Source organism: Phalacrocorax carbo, chromosome 4 (assembly GCF_963921805.1).
Source record: "Phalacrocorax carbo chromosome 4, bPhaCar2.1, whole genome shotgun sequence".
In the NCBI taxonomy this organism is placed as follows: Eukaryota; Metazoa; Chordata; class Aves; order Suliformes; family Phalacrocoracidae; genus Phalacrocorax; species Phalacrocorax carbo.
Window position 1 is genome coordinate 80516765 of NC_087516.1, and position 18729 is coordinate 80535493.

At 40.7% G+C, this 18729-nt stretch overlaps 1 protein-coding gene across 17 annotated transcripts in view; it reads left to right on the plus strand.

Moving 5' to 3' along the window:
- The window catches only part of CAMK2D (calcium/calmodulin dependent protein kinase II delta), a 164392-nt gene that overhangs the window by 109639 nt on the left and 36024 nt on the right, over positions 1-18729 (plus strand). For all 17 annotated transcript variants that reach the window (XM_064450570.1, XM_064450574.1, XM_064450578.1 and 14 more), the window contains 6 exons: positions 4489-4591; positions 10644-10727; positions 11741-11835; positions 13391-13513; positions 14553-14636; positions 15359-15401. In XM_064450570.1, coding sequence (XP_064306640.1) covers positions 4489-4591; positions 10644-10727; positions 11741-11835; positions 13391-13513; positions 14553-14636; positions 15359-15401 — 532 coding nt within the window. The remainder of the gene's footprint in view (positions 1-4488; positions 4592-10643; positions 10728-11740; positions 11836-13390; positions 13514-14552; positions 14637-15358; positions 15402-18729) is intronic.

An 18729-nucleotide genomic window follows, 5' to 3' on the forward strand; every position in this document is an offset into this window, starting at 1 on the left:
CTTGATGTATTCGTTGAATACGTGATCTTCCTCCTGGTCATCCAGAGCTTTGGGGGCAGGGTGTGGGGGGCACTCGCCGTCTCTCATCAGCATAACTTGGAGTGCTTCTGGGAAGCACGCTAGCGTTCGCACGGCACGCGTTTTGGTGAGGAAAGGCCAGCTGCTGTGAGGTTGCTGGCACAAAGACCTCTCTCTCCTCCAGATGATGACTGGGCTACAGAACATCTTTAGAAAGTGAGAATTTCTACAGTGTTCTCACCATGATCACCTGAAGAGTGGAGCTCCTTCCAAGCAAATGGTAGTGTTGGGATAGAAGCTTCAGAAAGAAAACTCTTGTGTTGAGAAGAGCATTACCTCTTTCTTAACCATGTACATGCCCAAATGGCTGGAGACGTCTGCTGCAGAAATGCTCTCTGCATTTGAAGCGTGCTGGCGTGGAAAGAAACAAGTAGAGATTGTTTTCTTTTACTGGGAAGCTCAGAGAGACAAATCTGTCTCAAAGCTGGTAGTAAACTAGCCTTATGGATGAGGGAGAGGACTTAATTTGGGCACTTGGGCTTCAAGACCCTCAATTAAAAGAAGATTGTTGATTTTGAAATCAAATGGAAGCGCACTGCCTGAAACAGCAGATCCTTTACAAAGGCGGAGGAAAAATGGCATGTGGGCTAAGGCAGTGAAACATGCTAATTCCTTCTGGCACAGCTTCTTTGTGTCTTATTTTCCTTGCAGCATGAGTTATGGGGAGCAGGCCTTTCTTCCCAGGATAGGAGTTTTCTAGTGGGGTTATCATTAGTAATTATGTTGGAATCAGAATGCCGTCATCTCTCTTGCCATCCTTCGCTCCCAAATAAACAACTGTTATAGTCTTTGTCTGACTTTATAAAGTCTCTGCTGTTGCCCTATGGGAACATAAAGGGTTATGCTCTGAAAGCTCAGCGAGCGTGATGGGTTTCAAAGACACACACTCAAAATTCTCTGCCCGTTTTGCGCTTCTGGATTTTCACGGTTGTACAACAGGAGACTGACAAGTCTCGATCCAATCCATAAATCTTGCATGGCAGCCGGATAACGTGGAACAAGTTTAAATGAAAGGATGTCAGATTTGTCCAGCTGCTCCAGCGATGCCTGTCCTCACCGAACACGCACCACTCTGTTTCTGGCATGAAAAGGAATTGAAAAAAAGGATTGTAGCCATGCGAACTGACGGAATAAGGAATGCTTTCTAGTACTTTTCATACATTCACACAAAATAACTTTTTCTTTGGAAATATATTTAAATCCAGCTGTTCCCTGCTCCAAACCACGTGTGGATTTCTTACTCTGGCAAATCCAGGATGAATTGGAAAAACAGTGTGAGAAAAAATGTTTCTGCCAAGCTGTAGTACCCAGTTTCATTTCTGAAAGCGAAAGCTTCAGGAAGCAGAAAACCATCCTTCTTCAGTTACTACTTTGTGGCAGAAGAAAAAAAAAAAACAGCGTGTGACATGAAAGACTGCGGTGAAATCCCAGCAGAACTCTCTGTGCTGAAAAGAAGATGCCGAGGCCCAAGACCGGAGCTACCAGACAAGTAGAAGATGGTTATGGCTTGGCATGGATCCTTAAATTGCAAAATTTGATGGATTTTTTTTTTCTGATAACTCAGACCACAATTTGATGGCATGTTTGCGGGTGGAGAGGGCAACAAGTGGAGGAGATTTTGGACAATCTCCTTTTATTTAACTTTCTGTTTAGTGTAATTTAGTAGCAAACAGAGAGGAGCTTTCGTAGCATCTTATGACCTGCAGAAGCGCTTGTTGCTGCTCTGTCTGTAATCCTTGGTGTAAGTCAGAATGGTGTTGGATCCTAGATCCAGAAAAAATTAACGTTAGTGGCAGCCTGTCTTTAATAGATGGTAAAAGTGCACTTCCAGGTAGGAATTTCAGTTCTTGGCAGTCCGCAGCATTGCTGCTTTTGTGAAACTCTGTAATTATGACCCTCTTGCATTCCCTGTTGAAGTTAGATTAAAAACAAACAAACAAAAAAGCAGATGCTCTAGTTATATTCAAGGAAAAAATACACAAAGGCATAAGTACTTGATCTCTAAGAATTAAGGACCTTTGGAAAAATAGGGCATAAATCATGCTACTTTATTTGTAAGTAATTTTAGCAGTTAAGGCTGCCATTCTACCCGCTTGACTGCAGGCGGTCTACCGGTAACACAAGGTGACACTATTGAATCCAAAGTACAAGTCCCGAGTGGCCCGCGCTGGGCTGTTAATGTTTGCCGAGTAATTGCCGTCATTCTAAGTTCATGCATGATAATTATCTAGTATGCCTCTCGTCATCCTGAAATGACAGCTGCCTGTTGTTTAAGCCCATAGTCCCACACAACGTTGCCCAAAATGCTGTTGTCCTTGGCGTAGGAGTAAATCAGGGAATCTGCTTCCACTTCTGTTGAAAAGTATTGACGTATGACAACAGTATTTCTGCAGAGCACTCGGATTGGCAGAGAAAAGGCACGTAATGGGATTTTTAAAAAAAAATCCCAAGGGGAAAAAAAAAACTACACCAAAAGAAAATCAGAAAAAGCCAGCAGCAGAAAACTTTCACAAAACTACTGTTTTGAACGGAATCGGGTGTTGCGAAGTGGCGTGCACTTGGTAGGTTAGTGCTCGTGCTTCAACCAAGAGGTTTCACTGCTTTTGGCTTGCTGAAGGTCACAACCAAATAGGATCATCCATTGCTTTAAGAGGTTTATGTAAGAAGCGCATTCCAGGAAGCAGTGAGTGGAAACTTCTCTCCCTCTGATAGGAAACCTTTGAGAACTATGCGGCTACATGCTGAAATTAGTGCAGTTAAATGACAAGCGGTGTGATGTTGCTTAAATCAGTGTTGATGAACCTAGAGAAGAGCCCTCAGCTATTCAGTCAGTGTTGGATATAACGCAGGTGAAGTGGTTACTGATAATTTAAGTGAACATTAAGGTTATATTTTATTCTGAGACACCTTAATCTCAGTTTCTAAAAACGTGGAAATAGAAGATTCATCAAGTAACTGTTGATGAAAGGTTTTTAATACTGTCTTTTCTGTGACAGAGCAATGAAGGGGTGAGTGAGAGAATGGTGTTTGTAAATCGCCGAGAAAGGTTCCTTTACAGTTTGGCGAGCGGGAAGAAAACACCTTTAGACTAAAGGGTTTGTCAGGGCCGGTTGTTATTGTTAATTAATAGAAATTTCACAGTAGTTGAGGTCTTAATTAGGCTCCAGCATATTCTGCTGCACGCTTGACAGATGTATTAAAGATAGCCTTTGCTGAAAGAAGCTTACGATCTTAATTGTTTCCAAGCTCAGTACCTGCATGGGATTAACTCTAATCACATAATTAGTCCCTTGGAAGCCTATATGATGGCTGCTGGGTTTAAAATTCAATACGCATTTTAAGAGTTTGCAGGATTGGGTCCCCAGTGCCAGCCTGGGTATATATAGTGGATTCCCTTGTGACAGACGTCTGCAAAAATTGCTTCTGGAAGAGGCACAGCAATACCCTTGAATGTGAGGTTTTGTTCTTCTCTAAATGTAGAACAAAACCATTTTTAAAAATAATGGAGATAAAAAATAAAAAGTGGTGAGAAAATACTATAGAGGTCACAGTTCTCTGAAATAATCTGTTGAATTCTGCAGTATTTTTGTAAGTTAAAAAAAAGAAAGTTAAGGTTCATAGAATAGTTATCTTTGGACAATTTGCATTTGATGTGTTTGCTAAATGAAGTTAAAAGGCTGCATTTGAACAGTAGAATAAACATTGTTATGTTCAAATCCTTTACTTTTAATTGTGTGAGTGTACTGTAGCACTTGATTGTAGCAGTTGACTTCAGATGTGACCAACATACCCTAAAAAAGAGCGAACTGGGAACTTTCGCAGACTTCTGTTGTTATTTGTAATGGGTTCTCTGCAAGCGCAAACGTGGGCATGCTGCTTTTGCTGAGAGATTTGCAATGTAAATACACCTGCCCGCTAAATACAAATACAATAATATGTCTGTTATTGTTAAGCTGTCACGCAGGACATCGTTATGTTTGACGGTTATGGATGCCTAATCCTGCAAACTGCGTAGGCTAGACTAGTAATCACAGAATACGTGTCTCTTGGGGTTTTCTGCCGCATTTTTCTGGTAGCAGTCTCTGACTTGTCCTGCCACACAAACAGGTGTCGCAGTTCCACATGACCGTTGTGGCCGACTCCTTCTCTAGTAGATCTGCGCGCTGTCCTTAGCCTTGCTGTCATGGGACCGTGCAGGCTGTTTACAGGCCTGGTGGTTCGTTCCAAGTAGGAATGGAAAGTGCAATTTTTGCAATTTGATGGAGAAGACGCATGGGGTTTTTTTCTCTTTTTCACTCCTCTAAGTATTTGTTCTTTTCCAGACCACCGTAACCAAAAAGAAAGTGAAATCCTGTCTAAACTATATTTACTTATCTTTCCATCTCAATTTTTTTCTCTCTCTGAATAAAGCCTGAGAACTTACTTTTAGCTAGCAAATCCAAGGGAGCAGCAGTAAAACTGGCGGACTTTGGATTGGCTATAGAAGTCCAAGGAGAACAACAGGCTTGGTTTGGTAAGTAAATATTCTTTTCTTTTCCTCACCATTTATTCAGCGTAGCCGTTAAGCCTCCCAAACCGCCCAACTCTCACCCTAGTGTAAAACACGCGGCTGTGTGACTTCTTGATATGTCTCTTTAAGGGGTATTTTGTTCATAGTTCAGTCTCTCCAGCTGACTACCCTTCAGACCTTTTTCTGCAGGAAGAATGTAATCTGTAATTCTCACTGAATTAAACAGTGCTTGGCAGCAGACCTTATTTGTTTAGAAAAGAAAAAATGCCCCAACACTTCAAAAGTGACCCGTGGCTACTTTTCCAAATCTCAGAGCTCGCTTAGACAAGAAGTGGCTCAGCCTCATAGCCTCCTCTTCACTAGCAAAGATAAATCACCTTGCCAAACAACATCAAATAAATTGGCAAAGGTCTCTTCCGTTGGCACAACTGTGTTCATGCTGGGGATTTTGCCAGCACAGCAGTGCTGGTACAGGGTAGGATGGAGGGAGAGGGTTCTTCAATTCATACTTCTAGTAAATATAGCTTTACAGATGTCCCTTCTGCATGTAGTCTAAGTGCCATTGACTTTCTTGACCCTGAATTCAAGAATCTGTTTTCCTGATTCCTGGCTTGTCCTAGCATCTGTCAGCCCGTAAGTCTGACTGAGACACAGGTGCACACAAGCCCCTTCTCCCTCGCTTTCTCTTGTGTATCTACAGGAGGGAAATATGGGTGTAGAGCCTGGGAGGGAGATGTGTCATTTCCAGTCAGGTGCTCGGGCGACTGAGGAGTAAAACCGTAGGTTAATACTGCTGAGTGTACCTCCCAGTCATTGGAACATTTTGTCTGAACAGTTGTCTGTCCGCTGGAAATACATGAAAATTCTATTCTGAAGCACTTTGAACAAGGAGAAAAAAGGGTGGGGGGGGTTGAGTACTTGAGACTGTAGGCAGTCATCCACGTCCAGATGTTGCTGTGACAGTACAAGTTATCTGTCCCAGCTGTTCATATTGCTGTCCTAGAGGTGACTGCCCCCTCACATCTGCAAGTAAAACTGTTCGTGAAACCGTTCCTTGACCCACTGAGGTCAAAATAAACTGGCTTATTGAAAATGTACAATCATTAATATATAAGCAATTCCTGTAGTAGATCATGGAGAGCATAACTCCAGGAAGGTAAAGGGTGGTTAAAAGCATCCGGAACCTTGCACAATAGTCTGGAAAGTCCCAAGTTGGGACTGGAGTTTCTCAGCCGCTTTAGTGATTTTCAAAACATGATCTTCATCCAGAAGGGATGAAGAGTATGCTTGCTTGATGGTGAGGGTGACAAAGATCTGTGGGAATGGGGAAGGAAAGTCCGTGTGTGCAGGCAGCCACTAGAAGAGAGCACATTCTGTGCTTCGGACCTGCTCATGAAATGTTGGGAAGGGAGGGTGTCTGCCCTCCCGAAGGTGGCAATTGACAGTGTAAACCAGGTCTCCAGAATCGATCCCTGGAGTGTATCTTACATGTCCTGTCCTATGCTAAACCTCGGGTTATGAGAAGAGGATGGGGCGTGGTGAGTTAAATATTATCCCCTTCTCTCCAGTTCCACTGAACTATTCCCTTTTTTTTTAATTAATTTAAAAAAAAAAAAATTGCTGATCGCAGATTGTTTGTTACAGTTAACAGATGCCCAAAGGAAAACGGCGGAAAAGATTTAATGCTGGTCCTTTTAAATAATAGGACACGTACAAAATGTGATGCATCGATCTCACATACCACCCTCTTTGGGCAGATGTGAAGCACAGGACAAAATTCATTGTAAATCCCAGGGGGGAAAAAATACAGCATGAAATATTTATAGCAGCTCCCTATTCTCACTTAGAGCAGCTAGAAGGTGCCGTTTAAAATGGAACAAAGTGATTGTGAGCTTGCTGTCAAAGCTTTAGAATAAAAGCACAAAGGATATTGTGCACACAGTGGGTTGAGAGATTTGAGTGTTTGAAATCTAGGGTATAACTACACGTGGATGCACAGGCAGTACCATTGGACATATGCTGGTAGCTTTATAAACTAGCCTGTTGTTTTAAACCCCAGCCTTTATATAAATGGATTTCAGTAATCCACAAAAAACAGAGGAGATTGCTCTTGCACATTAGCAAATAGACCAGTACAAAAGCAGCTGAATAGAAATAAGACAAAACACAAGTGATTTGTTTTAATGACAAAAACATCCGGTAAACAGGAAGCATCTCAAGAAAAAAAAAATCAGCAGAATGACCCTGACGTTGGGGATATTTTCTCTAGATGATCCATCTGTATGGATGCAGATGATGCACAGGAGGTTGCAATTCCCTGTAAAATCTTGCGCTTTATTTTTCGGTCATTTGGTTCTTGTGCGTGGTTTAGACTCGTGGCGCCCTGAGGGCTGCCATGCTGGACTTGGTAGAAAGGAGGTTGAACAGAATGTCTTGAAAATGTATACGTAAGGAAGAGCTAAGCTGGCAGCAAGGTAACAGAAAGGCGTCTAATGTGGGTCGGTTTTTCTAACTGGTAGCATTCGATAAGGGTAGTGGGTTCTGTACTTTTCCTGGAACTTCCTCTGCGAAACCTTTCAGTAATGGTCTGCGTGCCTTCCTTCATCTTCTTAGGACTGTTTGAACAAGACAAAACATGAACTCCGATGTGCTCGATGTTTTGAACGTTTTCTTGCTTCCTTCCAGAAGACTTTTCTGCTTTCCACTGGATTCTGCAGCATTTAGTGACTCATGGCATGCCCTGGTTCTAATTATAGCCCTGCATCAGTATGGTTTTCTTGTCTTTTCTCTTTTTTTTGGGTGTAGCCCTCTGGTGCGACAGCTGCTTTTCTGCTTAAACCACGGCTATGCCTCAGCAGGAAACTGGCTAGAGCTCTGTGGGTTTGGATACAACAGGATGCTTCCCTGGTTTGCATGTTTGTAAAACAAACCTGTTCCTTGCCTGTTTGTAGAGAACGTAACGGGGCTTAGCTGAAACACCCCACCCTGCTAGCAGGTGTTTAATGTACTGGGAGAGCGTCAGGCAGGCTCCACTGACTTACCCCAGCAGGTGACTCATTGCCCCTCGCTGAAGTCCGGGGAAGGACTGCAGTTAACTCACGGGTAGCTAGATTTAGTCCTAGTTGCATCTCATCTTAAATTAAGTCCGGCCCTGCAACCAGGACTAAAGCATGCACCACTTAAGTCATGTGAGTAGCTTCACTGAATCGGTTCACTAGCTGCATTAAATTTAGGTTGTCTTTTGGATCCAGCGGTGCAGGAAGAGAAGGCCACTGCCCTGTATTTACCCTCTTCTGCTTCTCCTGCCCCTTGCTGCCACCTTCTCCATATCTTCTCACCAGACTGCTCGTTTGAATTTTTATTCTTCAGTCAAAGGGAGGTATGTTAGCAAAGATGTACAACCTACTCCGTTTAAACTGACATGGTTTATTCAGCCATTTTATTTTGGAATCCTTCCGTGAGTGGTGCTGAGAGGCTGTAAGTCTGGCAGGAAGGTGATGAAAGCATAGGGCAGATACCTCTTCTGCTGTGTGATTAATATACAGCTTTCTATGTTAATTTAAGTTTATGTTGTGGGATTATAGTTAACCTTCAATCCTGGTTTGACTCGAGACATGCTCACCATTTATGAAGTTAAGTATATATGTAGTCTTTGCGTAAGAGGGCTTTGAGGCTGTAAGCTATTTAGGCTGAGCAACGTGCCATCTCGGGTACCCACGCGCCACTGAACTCAACAAAGCACGGCATTTGTCTGGAGCCTCTGGATACTTCTTTAAAACATACGATGTTAGGAGTACAAGGCGACGCAGTCTTTTCTAGACACTGTGCAGTCACAGGCAGTTTCCAGCTTTGCGAGTTGTTTTAGCTAAAGTAATCACTACTATTAGCGATAACTTTCTGAAAAGTACACGCTCGTATTGGGATCCCTCTGACCGGTTATGGAATTACCTGCTAAATAACAGTTAAGAATTTCAGTACGTTTTTTTTTTCTTTTTCCCTGAAATCATGACTGTGTGCTCTTCTGTGTTTGCTGCTTTAAACAACTTCAGAATGTGACCTGAAACCATACCAGTTATTTCCGTTTAGACCCATTCTGCATCTTCATGAAAAGATAAAGCTAGCTAAGTACTATATTTATTTTTGCTTTAAAGTTTATTTTCAAGTGATGTGGACAGTAATGTTTATGGAGCTATGGTAAGTTTGAAAGTCGTGACAACTTTACTTCCCCTTTAAAATGGACAAAAATATTAATGTAGAGCGCAACAGCCGAGAAGAGGTACGAAACATCACTCTGTTTAAAGCTGCTTAGAACATGTCTTTTTCAGCTTCTCAAAGGAGCTTAAGATGTGTTTCCTGTATGATAGTACTCTTCAACAACTCATAGCTCTCCTATCAGGAGACTGCAAAACACAGGCTTATTTTTCATGAAAATATTTTAGCTATATTCTCAGTAGAATATACAGAATGTGTTCCTTCATTTCCTCCTCCCACCCTAAAATGATTGCCAGCTGCAGGGCAGAGGCTTCCTTTTTCTGTAGCTGCACGCTTCATACATTATCACTGTCTCTCATAAGTTTTGTGGAATCCAGTGTGGTACTTCAGAAATGACATGTGGTCCCTCGTGAAAGCCACCAAATTCTCACCTCTCAAGAATTCCCAAGCATTTATTTTAGGCTCAGGTGCTTGAAAGAACAGGCGTGCCAACTGAAATGGTACAGAATGTTATAGGTCATTAAGTTTTCATCAATTGCGGTGTCCTTCAGGAAAGCCTACATTTATACCTACATTTTGCATCTCTCCTAAGAGAAAGCAGCACTGCTGGTAATGAAGAAAGAATGAAGAACATCAGAACTTTAAAGGCTAGATTACTCAGAGATGCTTTTTTGTGAACTTTGGAGGTTTCCAGAAGTGGAATGACTTCACAGAAACGAGTTTTACAGTGGAAAGATTGTATTACAAGTAGCCGTGTGACATAACGAACAGCAAAGGCTGTACGTACGAAGGCTGAGCCCTGGGCTGGTGGGCTTTGTGCTGAGTAATAGCCAGTTGTGCTCTTGCGAAAGCCAGCCCTCAACATCTCTCAACATCCCTTTGCCGCCATCTGGCATTGGCTGAATTGAGTTTCCTCTTCTGTGTGAAGAAATTTGAACAGTGGTTTTACTTTCTCTTTTTTCTTTTAAATGAGACATCTCTCCGTACGTAAGCGTTTCTGAAATCTAGCCCTACGTGTTGTGTACTCAGAAATCTGCCCTTCTGTAAGACTGAATAGGGCTCTTTAAATGCTCCTTATAGTTACGATACTGTAGCTTAGCTGCCCCTCTGTTTTCTTAATTAGTTCCCCATAAATGCCAGTGGAGGTACTCTGTGTGTGGTAACGGTCCTCACAGCTGACAGCTGATGGACTCCCAGAAATCCCATGCGAGCTACGTTTGCAGTCTTAATTTTTATAGCTTAGGGCTGTTTTAAAATAGACTAAGTGAGGCTAATGATTAAAAAAAAACCAACCCAAACCAAAACCAAACGGTAGCAGTCTCTGGCATGCATGGTGTGCACTTTCTGTCTTTCGGTATCTCCGAGGGGATCACTCAGATAATGTTTCCCACGCTCCTCCTACTCTGCTAACCTTTTCGACCTTGACCCTGAGCCAAATGTATTTGCACCTCACTACTGGATGTCTCGCTACGTGCAGAAGTCATGAATGAAATTTCATCAGCTCTCTTGTAATCTTTCTGGAACTCTTCCCCTGTTGCACTGTCACCAGATCCTTGGCACCACTGTTGAATCTGGAGTGCTAGTGCAGATGGGTAACCAGCCGGCTTTCTGCTGTCCTCTTGACTCTACCAGGCGTGGTGGCGGAAAGGGATGGGCCAAGTCTGTGTAAGCGTTCCCATTAGCGTTACTTCTAGGGGCTTCGCCATAAAAAGTTCAAAATGAAGCGGTTAGTGGTCGATGGCTTAGGAAATAATGGCCTGGGTCTTGTGGGCTGAGATGGGAATCACTTGATTTTTGCGGAGCACGTACAGCTTTTGAGTTTAGTTGCCTTGCCTTTTGACAGGCTTTGCTGGTACTCCAGGATACCTTTCTCCAGAGGTGTTACGAAAAGACCCTTATGGAAAACCTGTGGATATGTGGGCATGTGGTAAGAAATTATTCTGAGAGATGTTCAGTCCGCCGTAAAGTATTTTGAGGGAGAGGGGTGATGTCCACAATACATTATATTCTGCATCAGATAATATGTATTTAGTAACATTCAATATTACTTTTTAGAAGAGGTCATTGGATTTTTTGTTTTTCTACCAGCTTCATTGTTTTTTTAATTATTTGTGAAGGTGTGTTATCATGGCACTCTTGGCCGTGTCTCCACAACACACTTTGACAAAGTATTAAAAAAGTAGCTGCAGGCTCATGATGCCTAACTGGTTAGAAAACATAACAGCTCATACTGTGAGCTGGGCCTTAGTTTTGGTTCACAAGCAGCCCCAGATCTGATCTGACCAATATACTCCAGTTTTAAACTGTGAAACTAAATGTTTTGTGAACTGGAGTACAGAGCAATTACTTTTATCATCCAGTTCTTGAAACAGTGTAATTCAAGGTACTGGCAAGTGGCAGCTACCTAGCTGAGAACAATTGCTGGTTTCCTTCTACCCACGCTTATTTGGTTGTATTTATGAAAGCACTTTTCTTTAGTCATAGCGAGTCATCGCTGCAAGACTAGGAGATGGACTTTTTTGTTTCCTGTTGACCATACGTTTACGCAGATAAATTGAGTTGCCCATATTTTCATTGCATGAGATCAGTTAAAGCGCAATCTTACAGACACCAGTACAAGCTGTGAAAAAAAACAGAGGTGAAAAATGCACTTTCCTAGAACACCCATGATCACTGAAAATTATTTCCCCATTAACTAGACATTTTCAGTGTTCCTGATCTGATACTGGGTCAGATACTCGTTATTGCCCATGCTCTGCACAGGAGGTTCTCTTGTGAACTCTCCGTTTACTATTTTCTCCAGTAGGAATAGGCAGTATTTTTCACTAGCTGGGATAATACTGTTGAGCTATGTTTTTTTATACGTGGTTGTCAGGTGCAAAATGAATTTCTGGGGTTTGTTTCTTGAAGTCACTTAATACTACTGTGAATTTTCTGCAGGTGTCATTCTGTATATCCTCCTGGTGGGATATCCTCCTTTCTGGGATGAAGACCAGCACAGGCTTTATCAGCAGATCAAGGCTGGTGCTTATGATGTATGTACTGTACTCTCTCTGTTCAATTATTTATAAACATACCTTTAAATAGGAGTTTTCTAGAGTGAAAAGTGGAATTAGAATTATTTCCTAAATTTTTTTTGTATTGGTTATCTTTATGAGCCACTCAATGTAGTAAATGTTGCTTTAGTAACATGAACCTTATGGGGATGGGAAGATCCTCTGCTAATTTAAATCCGATTTCCCTGTGGCTCCATGCTTTCTTTGCCTGGTCGTATAAATCATGCAAGCTTGTGTAATCCTGACAAGCCTGGTCAGACCTCTGTGAACTCCCAAGGCCCTGTGTTTTTCCTTGTTGTTTATCACTTCAGCCAATCAGTTACTCTAAATTGCTTTTAAGATGTCTTAAGCTTCCTAAGTGCACACCTTGATGCTGTGGCATTTCCCACTTCTGGAAATACAAACTTCTGTAGAGCTTCTCAAAAGGAATAGTTTCATTAACGATGTGTATTCCAACAAAAAAGCATTACAGCTGTTGGCAAGTAAGAACTGATGATTTGGTGACATTATGAATTTTGCAACATCATCCATTTGTATTATATCAAGCAGACAGAAGGCTCTTGGTCCTCAGGTTTAAATAATTTGTGAATGGTGAAGCGGAAAAGACAGAACCTTATATTTTTTAAGGTCGTCTTTGAATCCAGTGCTGGACAATGATGACTGAAAAGGGAGTTGTTATGCTATGGCCTTTTAGTGAAAACAGACTTACGGTCTGTCAAGTCTTCTTCCTAGCGAACAAGTAATCGTTCAGGGTGACAGTGGGGAATGACGATTTCAGCCGAGGGGGCAAGAAATGAGGAAGCGCACAGGCTGAACTGTGCATCTGCGCTGTGCGTACGTAATACGTACTTGTGTCGTACTGTGCCTGGGTAACATCAAATTCCCATTGTCTAAGGATAAATATTTCTAATAGTGGAAAACGCAAAATCCTCAAGGTTGAGGTCTGTTCACAAAAGCAAGTTTAAGACATGGGGGGGTTTTCCATTCCATTTGCATTCGAGCAGACACTTTGAGTGCACGTATAAATATTTTGCTGAGCAGGAAGATGTTAAATTCATAACTAGATTTATGTACCATAACTCTACAGTTAGGGTTAAGATTTACATTGAAAGAAAGCAAGCAAGGAGTTTGAATAATAATGCTTAGTATTTTCGTCTTTGTTAAAAGAGAAACTGGGGCTGTATTAAGTGCTGTATGACCATATGCCTCTCAGGCGGCTGGAATTTGTTATTCTGTCTGCCATTGTTATTTTATGGTATGAAATTTCAATTGGCATCATGTTACTGTAAATATAGAAATGCTGTGCATTTGAACCAAATAAATAAATGGTCAAAACAGTAAAAGAGAAAAGCATTGTTTGTAAAACTGGCTAATTCAAACTTGTATAATTGTGGCAAACTGCATTTTTCTCTTTAAAACTGGTTGGTTGTGCTAGCGATTAATGTTATAGAAATATTATCAATAAAAATCCTTTGGTAAAAATTGTGTAAAGATTGTACAAGATAATCTACACATACATGTGTTTTTTCTTAAGTTTCCCTCACCAGAATGGGATACGGTGACTCCTGAAGCAAAAGACCTTATCAATAAAATGCTTACCATCAACCCAGCAAAACGTATCACAGCATCAGAAGCACTAAAGCATCCATGGATCTGTGTAAGTGATTTCCATAGGTTTAACAGGATCATTTGGCAGACAAGTCAGCTTATGGTTTACTTCAGAATATAGTGAAGGTGTTTAGAGGATGATTTTTGCCCTTACTCATGCAGCTGTGTAACTAGGGGAGTGTAAAACTGTAATTCTACAGATCCAGTCAACAGTGTCGTATACCGAGGTCTCAGTCTGGGGTAAGATTTTTGCAGGAATGAACTCCTTTGCCTTGACTTTGTGGTGCAGAAGTTCACTGCCAAAAGCAGAGCCTTAATTTAAATTCGCAGAGAAAAAAAATGCGCAGGAAAGTAACTTTGATTTAGATGATGCTTTACACCTTCATCTCCCTATAACCATTATGATAAGCACAAAATGTAAAGGCAGGAAATTAGGGGGCTTTTCAAAAGTCAGTTTGCAGGTAGCAGAGGCTGCCTATCTGCTACTCAATCCAGGACTACTTTCCAGTTCCCTGTACATTCTGCTCGTTGCTTTTGCAGGTGGTCTGGGCTGATACTTTGAAAGTCACCGTGAGACAGATAGCTGCTTCCAAACTGTTCATTCCAGCAGGCTGCGTTATCTTGCCTTTAAAATTGTGACGCAGATGAAGTTGAGTTACAGGGAAAATGCTGGCACCGCTGAATTTTCTCTGAAATATCTCCTGCTGCTGTACCTCACCTGCTATCACTAATGCTAAAGACACATTGCCGTCTTGTTTTAAAACACATTTTCCAAAACCGTAATTCAGTATATTACTTTGATTACATTTATACCGCGTAACCCAAGTTCTAAGATTTAGTGTTTTTCTTAGTCCCTGTTTCTTTCAAGAGGACTTTACACAGGGAAAGGGCTGAGTAAAATGAGACCTTCGTTTTGGTGATTTGGAAATTTCCCAAATGTGTAGAGACCTGCACAAAGGGATAGTCAGACAGGGTAGAAATTAAAGGCCTACGGTTTGGACCATGTGGCTTGTAATATGTTGTAGAGTAAATAACATGCTAGTCATTTGGCTGGGTGCGTTAAAATGATTCTTTTCTTCTTCTCTTAGCAACGTTCTACTGTCGCCTCTATGATGCACAGACAAGAGACTGTAGATTGCTTGAAGAAATTCAATGCAAGAAGAAAACTAAAGGTAAGAGTGAAAGCTTCTGCAAGGATGAGCAGCTAATTTTGGAAAGATAAAAGAACGTTGCGAGCCACGTGTAGAACAAACGGTCCCAAAGCAAATTTTTTCTCTAATATTGCGCTAAAATGAACCATTTGTTAAATGATCAGCTCTTGGCGTGAGGATCTTAAACTTTTCGTGACAGTGAATAGAACATAGCATAATTTTGTTGGATTCAAAATAATAACAATCATCTTCATTTATACAACTGAAAAATATTTCACTGAAGGAAAGTCCTTAAGGTTCTTCTTTTAGATCATCCTTTGTTTTCTGCTGACCAGACAGGACAACTTTGCAGATGTGAACTTTTCTAATTAGCGCCTTACAAATAAACTCCTCTTCCTACCTAAAAAAGAATCTAAGCCCATTAGTAAAGTCTATTTCATATTCAGCTCTGTATTTTGCTGATAATTACTGTGCCTGTGAGTAACCCATGGTTTGTGCATTACGTACTCACAATCGGTAAATGTTTATCAGGGTTGCTGGTAGGTGCGTAATTAAGATTAAATTACCATTTATGCCCTCATGGCATCACATACGGAAGGTAATGCACAGACAATCCATTCTTGCAGGGTTTAGTTAGTAATTGATGTCATTTACGCGTGTGTTTTCCTTTTTGTTGTGTCGTGTTCGCATTCAGAATTTTACACAAGTGTGATGCTAATTTGAGAAAATGTGTGTGCACACAGGGGGCCATTTTGACAACTATGCTGGCTACCAGAAATTTCTCAGGTATGTCCATTGAGCTCCAGATTACTCTGGTCTTTATGTTTTGATGTCTCTGATGACTAAGATGTAATTCGGATTCATTAGTACAGAAAGATCTTTGTTATGCAGGAGCATCTAAATATGATATATCTTAGGTTGTTTCCTTTGCAGAAGCAAACAAACGAATTTAAACTATTTGGGCCCAATAGGATCCCTGGTAGGTGACAGCTAGTCTAATTTTTTTCTGTAGAACGTGAGTTCCTTCTCTGTACGTTTTTAAGTGTTATCTGTCGAAAGACAGACAGTGTTTTCCTGTCTATTTTGGTGGAGGAAAATTGAAAATAATGCATATAGCTCCACATGCAGAAGTATCACCAAACAACATTTCAAAACTTCCTGATTTTTATATACCTGAAATGTCATTCCAGGATTCTGTTGCATCCTGTATTCAAAGGAAAAACAAACCACATTCGTTCTTCATTGCTTTGCTAAGGAGTAAGAAACGTAGTCAAATGAGTCCTTCTTTTCCTCCTCTTCTAATGCCTATCTTGATATAACAAGATGCTTCCTCTGTATGAAATAATTTTGTAGTGATATCCCTGGAGACTTAGATCTTCCTACTAAACAAATTTTTACAGCCAAAGCTAAAATAAGTTTCCTGTTAGCAGAGTTGGAATTGTCCTCATAGTAGTAGTGCCAAAATTTTGATGCTATGCTGAATTTTTCAGTTTGCCATTTGAGATTTCAAGTAAACAGTGGAAAGAACGCCAAATTTAAAAAAACGAGTAATTTTACGTATCCTCCTACTCTGTGATGTAACTGTTGGAGTGTAACAAAACTTAATTTACGGACAAAAACACGATAGTGCTTTGGGCGTGTTTTGAATACTAATAAGCACTGAATCATCCCAAATAAATTACATAATCACGAACGCAAGAACAGCTTGTTCAATTTGCATGGTGCTTGAAATACGATTTCTTTCTTAGTTAAGTTCCGATATTCAATACACACCTATAACGTAGAAGGCGACCGTTACGTAAATTACATTGGGATAATGCTTAATGAGTTGCCGGTATCTGCCAATTCATTTGAAAGGTGGGAATGCTGTAGGCTGCGTGTCTTGTAAAAATGAATTATTAATAAATATCCAACAAATATATCATTTCTCATCACTTTTCATAACTGTCACTGTCTGTATATGTAAGGGTCAATTTCAACTTCCATGAACCAAAAAAAGCTGAAGTAATTTTAAAGCAGTACTTCGGCATGAAAAGCAAAGAGGGGTTTTGGCTTTGTTTTGGATTTTTTTCACCTGTCATCTCTCTTTTACACCGTAACAACCCATATTTTTCCTTGATGGCATTTTATTTTTCAAGTTGTTTATTCGTTGTATTTCATTGCAAAGCACGTTTTTGAAGGTCATTTGTCCATAACGATGTGGTTATAAAAAGTGTTTTATTTTCCTTTTTCTTTCTTCCTTTTATGTGGAATGTATATTTCTTGTGAGGTAAGACCCTCAGCACGTGAAAGGAACATCTTTTTTCTCTTCTAAATCAAAATCGCTGTTTGTCCTGAATCACTTTAATTTCTACATGTTGTCACAACACCATTTCTTTTCAGTCTGCTTTCTGGCCTATTAGCGCTGCCGTAGGTTTTATTTATAGCTATTGCTTGTAGTTGCAAGAAATCTTTCATTGTGGGCTTAATTTAGAATATGCTAGTTGCTTTGCTACTGCAAATTCTTCAAATGTTTGATTTGTATGCAGTATCCGTGCTTGAAGAAAGATGCATCAAAATATTATTAAAAATACATTCCAAGCCAAACCCAGCGAAGGCAGTTGAGTATGGAATATGTCCCGTAACATAAAATACTGCATAATAATCCATACTAGGCACACTTCGAAGGACATGCTGGCAGTGCCATGGACAACAATACTCCTAGTTACTGCTTCTGGTGCCCTCATTTTACTGGCTTTCATTTAATTGTTTACATCCAACATGTAACGTTTGTTAAGCATTAAAAGAACTCAGAAGTTTTGTGCTCAAATCTAGCAAAAGGACCAAGTTTGTTACGAACAGCAGCCTACAAGAATTAATTTGTGTTGTCCCGTATTTTTGTAAGGGCTAACTGTATAAAACAAGCTTCAAAAGCAATGAACTTCTGGGTTTTTTGGCCTTAGGTTTTAGAAATAGCTCCTCCCTTTCGCTTTCCCTAAATGACTTTCTGAAGTCGATGGAGTGCCCGCAATATTTGTGGTAGTGTAAAATCTAAGGCCGTGTTGCATCAGGTCCTGTACACACACATTGCAACAGGATGTATCCTATCTCAAAAATATATGTAAACAGATTTATTTTCAATACGAGTTTACATGTTTCTGTAATTAAAAACATGCTGTGGTCCTGTTGCATAACACAGGCGGATTTTTGTTCATTTTAGCTATAAATCATGGGCCTTGTGAGAGTTTTGACGGTAGTGTTGGCTGATGTCCATAATTAATAAACTGCTTTTGGAGGGCTCATATATTAATGAAATTATAAACATTAACCTGGCTTCGCTTTCCAGGTTGTTTTTTTTTTAAATGTAAACACCACAATAATGGACATCAGTTATTTCTGTACGGTTTCCGAGGTGATCTTACGTGTTCTGTACTCTGAACCAGGGGTAAATGGGCAATTAATGCAGATGTAACCAGAGGATAAGCCACAAACACAAAAATTAGCGTTAGGTTTAAACAACATACTCGATAACTCAAATACCCTCAGCTAGTTTGAGCAACCTTAGGCTTGCGAGGTCTAATTGCTTTGGGGGGTTTTTTTTGTTTGTTTTAAGGAGAAGGATGCCAGTAGCGACGGGTGCTCCGTGTCAGGACTGTCTCCCTTCGATTATGCCTGATTGTTAGCTGCAGCATTTTCCTTTCAAAAAGGCTTCCTCCTTCGAAGCATATATAGAACAGCACTTCCTTACAACCCAAGCCATGATACCCTTTCTGATAGGAAGATTGGGTTATAAACAGCAATAAACCCAAAAACCGCCAGGCTTGTTTTGTAATTTATTCTTCTTCACGTCTTTGGCAGTGACTCACGAAGCATTTACACTTTAGCGAATAGTTTATTTGAATTTGGGAGGTCACCCAGCACATAAACGTTTTCAGGTTCAGAGCTGCAGTGTGCCTGTTTGCACATTATCCCTCCAAATTTACTAATTTGGAATTATTTGGCCCCGTTCTTGGTGCTGGCTTGAGGTGGAGGAATTTAAGACCTAATACATGGATAACATTATGGCAAGTGAAATTTTGCCCAACAGTCCCCACCGCTTTGAAGATACTTGATCGGTGTGTAACACGATTCAGAA